Raw genomic sequence first — 13,145 nt, forward strand, 5'->3', positions numbered from 1 at the left:
AAATACTGCACGAAAAGTCAAAATAAGACAGTGTCTTTGGTTCATTGATCATTCAGGAATCTGTTGGCAGTGGGAAAAAAGCTGTCCTTGTGCTGCTGAGTGCTCGTCTTTTTTTTAGGCTCCTGTACTTTTTCCTTATGGTAGCAGAGTGAACAGGGCATGGCCTGAGTGGTGGGAGTCCTTGAGGATAGAGGCTGCTTTCTTGAGAAAGCGCCCCTTGTATATGTTCTCAGTGGAGTTGTCTGGTGCCCTCTGAAGTTACTTCTTGTCTTGTGTATTGCCACCTCCATACCAGACAGTGATGCAACCAGCCAGAAAGCTCTCCACAGTACACCTGTAAAAGTTTTCAAGAGTCTTTGGTGACATACCGAATCTCTTCAAACCCCTCACAAAATGTAGTCACTGTCGAGCCTTTTTTGTGATTGCATCAACATGGAAGCTCCAGGACACACCCTCAGAGATATTGACACCCAGGAATCTGTAGATGGTTCCAAAGAGAACCTCCAGCTATGTCCTCCTTGTAGCTATGCTTATTTCTGACTTTCTCATCTATGCATTGAACTACAGAAGTCAGAGTCAGGTGCATCAAGCTCCCTATTCCACAGCTAGACTTGCCACTAAAACCATTGGTAGGACACATTCAGTCAAGGTTAGCTTCAGTAATAAGTGCCTCATTCCTCAGGTTTGATTTCCCTGAGTAAAAAGGTAAGTGCAGGTAAGTGCTTAAACAAATTTCTCATCTTTTTTTGAAGATTTTATTTATTCAACATATATAATATCAAGAATTAACAATATTATACCATAATAACATAATAAAAATATTAACAAATATATGCTGAAACTATTAAAAAAACCTAAAAACTAAAAGAAAAAGAAAAAAAACAACTGTTACAAATAAAAACTAAAACCCCTTTTAACCCACCCTCCCCCCTAAACTAATCTAATCCCAAAATGAAAATGTATGATATTTCATTATAAAATGATTACAAATAATTAATTTGGATTGCATCAGTTGACATTCAGAGATCTCAAAAAATTCATAATTATTAGACATTCATGGAAAACTTCACTGATCAGGAAAAATAAATTAATAAAATCATAATTTTAATTTCATTATTTTAGCATACGGACCCCAAATTTGCAAAAATAAAGAATATTTGTCCCTTAAATTATATGTAATTTTTTCTAATGGAGTACAACTTTGAATGTCAGCATACTGTCTATCTAATGTTAATGAAACATCAGATTTCCATATTACAGTGAAATATTTTCTTGCTATTATTAAAACCAACAATAAATTTTAATTGAAAATCTGACAGCGATAATTTAGGAGTGACACTTCAAAACTTTCATCACAAAAATAATTCAGGATCTAAAGGAAAATGCACTTCCGTTATCCATTGCAAAAATTTACATATAGAAACCCAAAAAGAGTTGACCTTTGAACAAGACCACGTAGAATGAAGAAAAGTTCCAATTTCTGTTCCACATCTAAAACATTGATCTGATAGATCTGATCTCCATCTACTCAATTTTTGTGGAGTAATATACAGTTGATGTAAAAAATTATAATGAAGTAATCTATATCGTACATTAATAGTATATGTCATAACTTCTTTACACAAATTATTGATCTATTATCATGTCCAAATCTCATTTCCATCTTTCTTTTGAATTAAACAAGCCTACTTTAGATGTTTGTTCTTCTAATAATATATATGCAATTGAAATGAAATTTTTAATCATTCCATCAACCATAATTTTTTCCAAATTTGAAATAACTTTCAAAATCATTTCTGATCCTAGTTTCTTTCTTAAAGAAGCACTCAATTGTAAATAACAAAATAATGTATTGTGAGGTATATCATATTTAATCATTAATTGTTATTATCATAACAATCCCCCAATTTAGAGATTCCCAAATAATACTATTTAAAAAAGGATTATCTTTTCAAAAAATCAATAAGGGATTAATTATTGGCATTTTTAATGAAAGAATATTTCTATCAGTTTCTAATTTAACTTTATTCTAAATATTCAACAAATGTTTATCTATTACTCTAGATTAAAAAACCCATTTATAAATAAACTCATCTGGTCTAACTTCTCATTTAATTCAATATCCACCCATGATGGTCTAATTTTAACAAACATAAAAACTAAAAAACCTTAATCGTGCTGCCCCGTAATAATTCTTAAAATTGAGAAGTTGCAGTTCTTCTTTTCTGTATTTCCATGTTAATTTTTCTAATGACTTTCTTACCATCTTCCCTTTCCAAAGAAATTTCCTAACTTGCTTATTTAAATCTTGAAAAAAATTTTGAGGTAAAGGTGTAGGTAAAGTTTGAAATAAATATTGAAATCATGGAAAAACATTCATCTTAATTCAATTAACTCTCCCAATTAATGTAATTGGTAAACATACCCATTTCTTTGTCTTACTCTAACTTTTAAAAATATTGGAATATAATTTATATAAATTTTTCAAATTAGCATCAATCTTATCTGTCCATTTAAAATGAACTGCTTGTCTACATTGTGAATAATATCCTTTTAAGAGTTCTCACTTTTATCCCAATTTATCTTGTATCCCCAAATTTTCCCATAATCTAACAATTGACTATAAAGTCTTGATAGTGATATTTGTGGTTGAGTTAAATAAACTAATACATCATCAGCAAATGAACTAATTTTATGCTGTATCTGATTTATCTCAAATCCTTTTAATTGTTGATCATCTCTTATTTTTTGTGCAAGTGGTTCTATAGCTAGAGCAAACAAAGCTGTCTACTAGATCTATTTAAATTAAAAGATTGAAATATCTGTCCCAAGTTATACACCAAGTTATAACTTTAGCTATACAAATTTCTCATCTTAATCTTTTAAATTAATTTCAAAGTTAAAATAGACACATCTCATCACCTGCCTATCCTCCCTCACAAACTGTCTCCACACTTTCTCTATTTGTGAGCCACCTCCTCTTCAGCTTGGTTCCCACCCCCCACCCAACAGTTCAAGTTTAAACTCTCCCCAGCAGCCTTAGTAAACCTCTCTACCAGGATATTGGTCCCCTGGGATTCAAGTACAATCTGTCCTTTTTGTACAAGTCTCACCTACCCCAAAAGAGGTCTCAATGATCCAGAAACTTGAATCCCTGGCTCTGCTCCAATTCCTCCAGCCATGCATTTATCCTCCACCTTATTCTATTCCTATACTCACTGTCTTTTGGCATAAGCAGTAATCCAGAGATTACTACCTTTGCAGTCCTGCTTATCAACTCCCTATAATCTTTTTTCAGGACCTCTTCCCTTTTCCCACCAATGTTGTTGGAACCAATATGTACCACAACCTCTGGCTGTTCGCTCTTCCACTGCAGGATATCTTGGACACAATCTGATACATCCCAGACCCTGGCACTTGGGAGGCAAACCACCATCCGAGTTTCCTTCCTGCATCCATATAATCGCTTGTCTGACATCTTAACTATAGAGTCCCCTATCATTACTGCCCTCCTCTTCCTTTCTCTCCCCTTCTGAGTCACAGGGTAGGACACTGTGCTAGAGGCATTGCCACTGCTGCTTCCCCCAGGTAGACTGTCACCCCCCCCCCCCCCAACAGTACTCAAACAGGAGTACTTATTGATAATGAGCACAGCCACAGGGGTACTCTCTAAGCCCGCTCTTTTCTCCTTCCCCCTCCTGACTGTTACCTACTTGTCTGTTTCCCATGGCCCTGGTGTGACCACCTCCCAATAACTCCTCTCTAATATCTCCTCACTTTTCCTAACCAGACAAAGGACATCAAGCTGTAACTCCAGTTTCCCTAATGTGGTCACTTAGGAGCTGCAGCTCGATACACCAGGTGTAGATATGGCTGTCCGAGAGGCTGGGAAACTCCAGGAGCTCCCACATCTGACACCCAGCACAGAATACCGGCCTCACACTCATACTTCCAGTCCCCAAATTTGTTTACACTTGTAAACCTACTCTGCTCGATATTGCCTAAGCCCTTGAGCCCTATCACTCCTCTATCTCCTCCCTCCACTGACCATTCCGAAAGGACCACCAACCCGTGGTAGGTCGTATGGTTGCTGCACCACTGACTCGTGGTAGACTGTGTGGTCACTACACTTTCATTTGACCAATCAATTGAACATTATGTAAACAGTGGAAACTCAACCACATAACTTGCTGAGGAGATATCACATCGTACATCATATTATAGACTGAACATTAGAATTGTTCAAAAATACTTGAACATTCTTGGAACATGAACACATACGTGAAAGCCTTTACTAAAATTCTGATTAAAAACATTGATCTTTGATTGATAAGAATGGAAAATAAAGATACAAAATTCCAAGCAAAAGAAAAAAGCTGATATTAATTGTCTATCATGCAATTTTCTGCAAAGACAAGAATATTTGGAAATACGTAGTATGTTATTTTTAATAGTATCAACCCATTTTTTTTAAATATCAGTTTTTCAAATCATTTCTCTATAAATGGGTTAAGAAGGCAATCAGTACCTGGCCAAGCTGATCTAATTGCCTGTTAATTCCATCTGTAGATTCTCTTTCAATGACCTTTCAAGTAACTCACTCTGCAGGTCGACAATTCAATTATTACTATCATATCATTAACATCCCTTTTGTACTTCTATTTATTACATTTTCTTTATTATCAATCTCTGAAAACAACTGTGAAAAAGACACCAGATGAAACTATTAAAATAATTTTGTTTAGACAACTGTTTCTTTTAAAATTGATTTCATGATCGGGTATTGTCCATGGTACATGTGCATTCTATAGGAAATAAGTAAAAGATACTCAATCACACAGTGATTTTTAACATAGACTTCCAGCATAAATAGGTTTTCTAATGTTAGCTTGTTAACTGTTACATATATCTTTCCCAGGCAGAAATCAAGCCATGTATTTGAAGAGTTTTGTCATTCGTGGTGAATGTTACAAAAACTCTGATTTTCTAGATATTTCCAATGGGCGTTAATTGATAGGTGCAATATATTCCAGTTTCCAGCTCACTACTACATTCAGTTTGGCATGGGCCCTATCTACTCAAAGTGAGGGGCATTTCATCTCTTTCTTCTTGAACATAGATAAGAGCTAACAAATGACATTTTCAAGAATTGCAGGTTTCCTGAAGGCTTAGTGAATACAGACTAAATTTTTGACACTTTGAACTCCACACAACTTATAAAGGTAATCACTTCTTGAATATGCAGATGCTGTGTGATCATCAACTAAAATCTTTATGGTCAGTTGCATGCATTCAGAAAGACCATGTGACCCATCTGTCCTCAGCCAGTCCTGTATTCTTACATTATTTCAACTGATGTGGCTCTTGGGGGAAATTACATACGTATTCTTCTCATCGCTCCTCATTCCAATCTGGGCTTCTGGTCATACTAGAAAGCCACAGGGTTACTGGAGTTGGAGATGAATTAGAAAGTGATTTTGAAATCTTCAAGATGAAATTCTGCTGTCTGGATAACTTGGTGGGAGGTGGAGAGACAGGTGTCCTTTGATACTCAGCAAAATGTGTGATTCCCTGTTATATTATCAGACTAATTTATTTGCAGTGCATGGCAATCACAGATGCTTGAAAATTTTCGAAAATAAAATATCTTTAATTTTTAAAAACAAAGTTAGTTATAAATTCATTAAAAAACAGTAAACCATTATTAATTATGGTTGGTATAAAGCTGAGTTGTTTGGCAAAATCATGATTCCATGGACGAAGGGGAATGTTAAAATGCACCCAAAATTCAACCTTCAATGATTTCATGACCTCCATACTGTAGTGCAGGCAGAGCATGACCAGAACACACTGCATTGTGGTTCTTTGTGAACCCATCATCTAGCCATTAAGGTGTTGCGGATCAATGTGCAGTTAGGCAGTTTTTACCCAAATGTACCCTGAACTTTCTATCATATTGGCTTGGAATTTTAAGTAGCTAATTATCATTGTGCTACTACAGTGTCTTTCATTTTTACTGCAGCATCTCACTTTTATTCTCTTCACATTCACATTACTGCCTAATGAAACATTTTGAAAGCATTATTAACCAGAAAACAACCTGAACCAGGCAATAAATTATTGTGTTTGGCAAGCTGACAATTATTATGGTAGTCATAACCTGCCCAATAGCTTGAATCTGCACTGAGGGTCTCAACTCCTTACTTCATGAAGTTACTCTAATTGTTACTTTAATTTAATAGTATCAACCCATTTGTTAAAAATATCAGATGAATAAACATCTCCAAGGACCAGGTCTGGGTGTGAAAGAAACATATTTAAGTAGGCTGGGCAATGACTCGAAAACACCTCTTTTAAATGCATTCCTTCCAACTCTTATCTCTTTGCTTGTCTTCATCTGTATCCTTCAGGATGGAAATAATGCACAAACCTACCTCCAAGGAATTGGGATATCACAGGCAGTTAGTTGTCCTTGTCCCTCGCTGTGTGCAGATATTTAATTTCTAAGCTACGCTGTTTATCAGAGACTCCTAAGCTGTTTTTGTTTAAAGAGAAAATTTGTACCTCTTTCTAACTTTTCTATACCTCCCTGAGTGTCATCTAACCAGTCTGACAATGTAGGTCCAGTAGTGCCCTGACTGCCAGGGTCTGATCTGGTAGATGGTATTGAAAAATGCAGTAATGTTGAATTTTGCAGCACTGAAGCGATAACCCCATTGTGTTACTGAAACATAAGACTTAACAGATAATATGATGTTGTGATTTGTTATTTGGCCATGTATGCAGCAGATTACAAAATTAATAGAATGGCTTGAAATAAAATCACTTATCAATGGAGTTTATAATGAGAAGTGTATGAAAAGTGTATGATCATATGCCTTGGTGAAAGGAATAAAGGTGTAGACTATTTTCTAAATGGACAACAAGTTCTGAAATCAGAGGTACAGAGGTAGTCCTCATGCAAGATTCCATCACAGTATAGTCAGTGGAAAGATAGAAAAAGTAATGTTGACATTCATTTCAAGAGAGGTAGAATATAAAAGTAGAGATGTAATATTGAGACTGTATAAAACATTGGTCAGATCACACTTGGAGTGTTGTGAGCAGTTTTGGATTCCTTATCTAAGAATTGGCAATAAAGGGGGTTCAGAGGAGGTTCACCAGAATGATCCCTGAAATAAAAGGATTATATGAGGAGCATTTGATGGATTTGGGACTGTACTGACTGGAGTTTAGAAGAATGAGGGGGAATCTCATTGAAACCTGTTGAAAACTAAAGGTCTGGATGGAGAGGATATTTCCTGTGGAGGGGGAGTCTAGGACTAGAAGCCACAGCCTCAAAATTCAAAAGCCCCTGTAGAATAAAGATGAGGAGGAGTATCTTTACCCAGAGGTTGGCGAATCTATGGAATTTGTTCCTATGGATAGCTGTGGAGGCCGAGTCATTATTTAAGATAGGGGAAAATAAGTTCTTGAATAAGAAGGGAAAGGAGATGGCAGGAGTATGGGGTTGAAAAGGATAGTAAATCACCCATGATGAATTGGCAGGACAGATTTGATGGGCTAAATGGCCTAATTCTGCTCCCATATCTTATGGCGGGGGTGCACAACCTTTTGTTTTAAAAAAAAAACCTCTCATTCTACCCTAAGTATTCCCTATGCCATAAGCGCTCTGTGATTAGTAAGGGATTGCTTAAGGTAGGATGTGAGTAGGAAGAGAAGGTTGAGAATTACTGCTCTAGACCCAATTGTTTCTGAAATATTTTGCTTGAGAAAAATTGTCATTGGCCCATTTCCTTTGGAGTTATGAAACTGTTCACATAACGAGCCAATTAGGTACGATTAAAACAGTGGTTTTCCTTTCCACTTACATACCACCTTAAGCAATCCCTTACTAATCACAGAACATCTATGGTATAGGGAATACTTAAGGTGGAATGAGCTTTTAAAAAAAAGTTTGCCCACCCCTGTCTTATGGTCTCATGAGCTTGTTATTCTCATACAGGGGAGTAAATATAGGAAGTGGGATAAAATACAAATTGATTAATAAGTAGTGATGAAAAATATAGAACGTTTTTGCATATGGGAGTTTAATTTTGCTTTATTACCTCGTTGACTGATTCTAATCCAAAATAAAGAGATGAAACAAAAAAAAACCCTTAACATTGACAGGTGGATAGTCTAAATAAATTGAATTGTTACAGTTTAAGTTCCTTTCCAAGCCATATTGCATAGGGTTGTAGAGCCTGCAGATCATTCCTTGGTGAATTAAGTATATTACAGAAACAAAGTTGTTTCATGGACCATTTATGTTACTTACAGTGTACAATTGTTTCTAATTTAAAAAGCTCAATATTTTCAATGAAATTATTTTTGATTTTGGAAACACTATTTTTCAAGATCAGTCCTTCAAACTAATTTTTCTTAAAACTTTGAAAAATACTGATTTTCATATTAATATGTAGCATTCAATGGAGATTAAAATTATTATTTCTTTAGATATCGTACTATTCAAATTACATTTTTATTTACAGTTGTCTAGCATAATTAATATAATGTAAATTCAGTGCCTTTAAATCTTGCATGGGTCTGAAAAACCGCAGCAAACTTATTACTGCTGAAGGTGTATCTGAAATAGAACATAGAGATCCGAACATTACAGCACTGTTTAGGCCCTTTGGCCCATGATGTGCCAACCTAATTAAACCTACTCAACAAACTTAAATCTTCCCTACCTCCCACACATAATCCTCTATTTTTCTTGCATCCATGTACCAAATGTGGTGTCACAATAATTTTTGACAATGGTGTCCTGTCTGTATCATCATAATAAATGGCATTTATTAAGAAGCGTGTATAACAAGTTTAGTCTGAATAAACAAGTTGACCTGTACACGCTTTTTTCCCTCATTTTGCGATATCACGATACTTTGACTTGAAAAAGGATCTAAACCCAAAACATTGATTGGAAAAAGAAAATAAACAGACATTATAATTGTAGTAAATACACAAAATTACTGGAGAAACTCAGTAGGTCTTGCAGCGCCCATATGAGGCAAAGATGTATAACCAACATTTCTCTGGTTTCTGTTATCTCTCCACCCTGTCTCTCTCATTCTCTATTCCTCTAGTTCCCTCCTATTCTCTCATTCTTTCCCTATCCCTCTGTCTCCTTTCTACCAATTCTCCATTCACAGAGCTATCCCCTCCCCCAATCAATTTTCAGCTTTTTTTCTTGACTTTCTACCCATGTCCACCTTTATGGGCTGTTTGCCTGTGCTCCTCCCCCTGCCCCTTATTCCCTCCTCCCCCTACATTTTTATTCAGACACCTGTCTGCTTTTTCCTTATATCTTGACAAAGGGCTGAGGCCCAAAATGTTGGTGATATATCTTTGCCTCCTACAGATTCTGCAAGACCTTCTGAGTTTCTCAGAACTTTATGTAGTAAATACAATTAACATTGATGGTCAGTTTCTCTGCATGGATGCCACCTGACCTGCTGAGTCCCTCACAGATCACTCTATACTTCAACTTCCATGTACTAGAAATTGCAGTAGAAATTTCAGTTATCAGTACCTTACTACTTTCTGAGTCTTGTCAGTCTACAGGGATCTTTCTCTTACTGTATTTAGGGTTATAGAGTTACTTCTTTATTTGTCCCTCAACTTATTTTACCCTTTAAGTGATACATACCTACATTAATATAATGTAATTTCAGTGCCTTTAAATCTTGTATGGGTCTAAAAACCGCAGCAAACAGCAAACTACATGTATCACATGAAGGTCGACCAGTCCAGAATGACCTGGTCTGGTTAGGAGCAACCCTTTAAGACCTGCCAGTAGACATGGCTACTCTCTCAGCCAATCACAGTCATCCTACACTACAATCTATACATATACACATTGGTGATAGAATCTGTACTATCACACCCATTCAGCCCAATTACACACAATTAATCTACCAACCCCATACGTTTTGGAGTGTAGGAAGAAATCTAAGCACCCAGAGAAGACACTCACACAAGTCACAAAAAGAATGAACAAACTCATTACAAACAGTTTGAATCTGGCACTGTAAGAGCATTGCGCTAACCACTAATGGAATGAGTTCATTAGAGATAAAGCCAGAGGCAAAACCAATGATAACTGAAAATAAGAAAAAAAATTGCAATGTTAAAAAAATATTTTGTACTTGTTATCATGGTGAAAAATTGTATGGCTTTGAGTTTTAAAATCACAAACTTAAAGTAATTAATATTTGTGGGAAGTGGGGACTGAACAAAGTAGGCCAAAAAAGTTTATTTCTATGCAATTTGATTCAGAGAGAGCTCTGATTTTGAAACGTGCCCACAGGACGATTTATTGAGCATATTTAAAAATGAGGTTTTTAACATTTTCAAACACTAAGGAAATCAAGGGAATTGTGAGTGGGGAAAGTAGACCAGATAAAGGATATTACAGATCTTGAGGTTCTTAATAATGTGAACTACATGAAATTTCCAACAATTGTGAATTATAAATAAGAAACAAAAGATTTTGGAAACTACAAGTAGCTGTGCAGGTTTCATATAACATGCAAGTTACTGTATTCTACTTTTCTTTATTTAAATTCCCTCAATATCTACAACACCAATCAATAAATACTTTTACTTATCCCATGCTTTTAGACTGACCAAATTTGTCACTTTTAAATGTTTATGCATTTGTTCAAGCTGAAGTAATTTGTACTTAATCTTTCATCTTCTATTTATATTCTCCAGGACATGTCTGCTAGAGGATCTTCTGCACAGCTACCAAAAGCTTATGATCCAGAGCCTGTATCAAAGTATGGCACATTGGATGTCATTTTTGATTATGATTCCCAAGCACAGAAACTAATAGTAACAGTAACGGCTGTTACAGACATTCCTCCATATAATCGAACTGGCAACAACTCGTGGCAAGTACATCTTGTGCTTCTTCCCACAAAGAAACAAAGGTCAAAAACAAGTGTCCAACGAGGGTCATGCCCTGTCTTCACAGAGGACTTTAAATTTAATCGGATTGAGTCTGAGATGATTGGTAATTATGCTGTGCGATTTAGACTCTATAGTATACGTCGGATGAAGAAAGAAAGAATTGTTGGTGAAAAGGTGTTTTATCTCACCAAGCTAAATCTGCAAGGCAAGATGTCGGTTCCAATTGTGCTGGAGCCATGTGGCAGTCTCGCAGTAAGTAAACAAAATAAAAATGGAATGGGATGGAACAGTTGTAGTGTGCTCAGATAGTGAGGGAGTCAACAGCTGTAAGGCTACCACAGAAACGTAAAAGTGTCAATTAACGTGACTTACATTTTGATTTGATTTTCTGATGTACTTACTATAAATAGGAACCAAAATAATGCATTATACATGTGTATTAGCCTCGTGTTTGGAACACAACTGAAATTAATCAATTTTTTTTCCCCCTGGAGTGAAGAACACGGTAGTTTACAAATAAAGACAAACTCCATTTACCTAACCCCATTCAACTAATGTGAAAATTGTCAAAAGCCAATGCTTAGGAACTTCCGAATGCACCTAGGGAGTCTCAAAATTTGCAGGAACACACCTAGCTTTCAATGCTTCATATCTGGGAGTTGTCCTAACTTTCATACAAAGTTAACTGAGATACATTTCTTTACAGCCTATTCCTTAAGATCACAGATGCAGAAGTAGGGTTGTTTAAGGGAATATATCATAATGACTAATTTATTGGATGAGTATCTTGAGGTCTGAGCTATTGGGGGAGATGGCTCACCAGGAGTAGGCAGCAGTAGCCAGGTTCATGGCACCGTGGGTGGCATTGCTGTCCAAGAGGGCAGGAAAATGAGTGGTAGGGCAATAGTCATAGGGGATTCCATTGTAAGGGAAATAGATAGGAGTTTCTGTGGCTGCAAACGAGTCTCCCGGATGGTGTGTTGCCTCCCTGGTGCAAGGGTCAAGAATGTCTCGGAGCGGCTGCAGGACATTCTGGAAGGGGAGGGAGAACAGCCAGCTGTTGTGGTCCATATCAGTACCAACGACATAAGAAAAAAAAGGGATGAGGTCCTACAAGATGAATTTAGGAAGTAAATTGAGGAGTAGGACCTCAAAGTTAACAATCTCTGGATTGTTACCCATGCCACAAGCTAGTCAGAGTAGAAACAACAAGATAGCTAGAATGAATTTGTGGCTTGAAAGGTGGTGTAGGAGGGAAGGTTTCAGATTCTTGCAACATTGGAACCGGTTCTGGGGCAGATGGGACTGGTACAAACAGGATGGTCTGCATCTGAGCAGGCCCAGGACCAATGTTCTTGGGGGTTTGTTTGCTAGCACTGTTGGGGAAGGTTTAAACTAATGTGGCAAGGGGAATGGGACCAAGTCCAGAGAGTCAGAGGGTTGTAAAATAAGAATAGAAGCAAAGGGTAGCAAGGTGAAAAGCATTAGTGGCAGGCAAATAAAAGCAGGGGGAAAATCAAAAAGAGCTATTATTTACAAAATGGTAAAAGGGATAAGAGTGTGGCTAAAGAAAGGCTGAAGGCTCTGTGTCTCAATGCAAGGAGCATTTGTAATAAAGTGGACGAATTGAATGTGGAGATAGCTATTAATAACTATGATATAGTTGGGATCACAGAGACGTGGCTTCAGGGGGACCGTGACTGGGAGCTCAACATTCAGGGTTACTCGACATTCAGGAGGGATAGACAGAATGGAAAAGGAGGTGGAGTAGCCTTGTTGGTTAGGGAAAAGGTGAATACCATAGAAAGGAAGGACATCAGTGTAGAGGATTTGGAATCCATATGGGTAGAGCTGCGAAACACGAAGGGGCAGAAGACGCTAGTGGGAGTAGTGTACAGGCCACCTAACAGTAGCAGTGAGGTTAGAGAAGGAGTCATGAAGGATGCATTGGTAATGCATGCACAAAGGGACGGCAGTTGTAAGGGGTGACTTTAATCTACATGTAGATTGGGTGAACCAAATTGGTAAGGGTAAGGTTGAAGAGGATTTCTTAGAATGTATGTGGGATTGTTTTCTAAATCAGCATGTTGAGGAACCGACGAGGGAATGAGCCATTCTGGACTGGGTATTAAGTAATGGAGAAGGGTTAATTAGCAATCTTGTTGTGAGGAACCCCTTGGGCAAGA

General features: G+C 36.9%; 1 protein-coding gene across 1 annotated transcript in view; it reads left to right on the plus strand.

Moving 5' to 3' along the window:
- Positions 1–13,145, plus strand: part of LOC138760527 (synaptotagmin-14-like) — a 158,630-nt gene that overhangs the window by 107,698 nt on the left and 37,787 nt on the right. Inside the window, exon 5 of the mRNA XM_069931173.1 lies at positions 10,762–11,211. Within this exon, the coding sequence (XP_069787274.1) occupies positions 10,762–11,211 (450 nt within the window). The remainder of the gene's footprint in view (positions 1–10,761; positions 11,212–13,145) is intronic.

Source organism: Narcine bancroftii, chromosome 4 (genome assembly GCF_036971445.1).
Source record: "Narcine bancroftii isolate sNarBan1 chromosome 4, sNarBan1.hap1, whole genome shotgun sequence".
Taxonomy (NCBI): Eukaryota; Metazoa; Chordata; class Chondrichthyes; order Torpediniformes; family Narcinidae; genus Narcine; species Narcine bancroftii.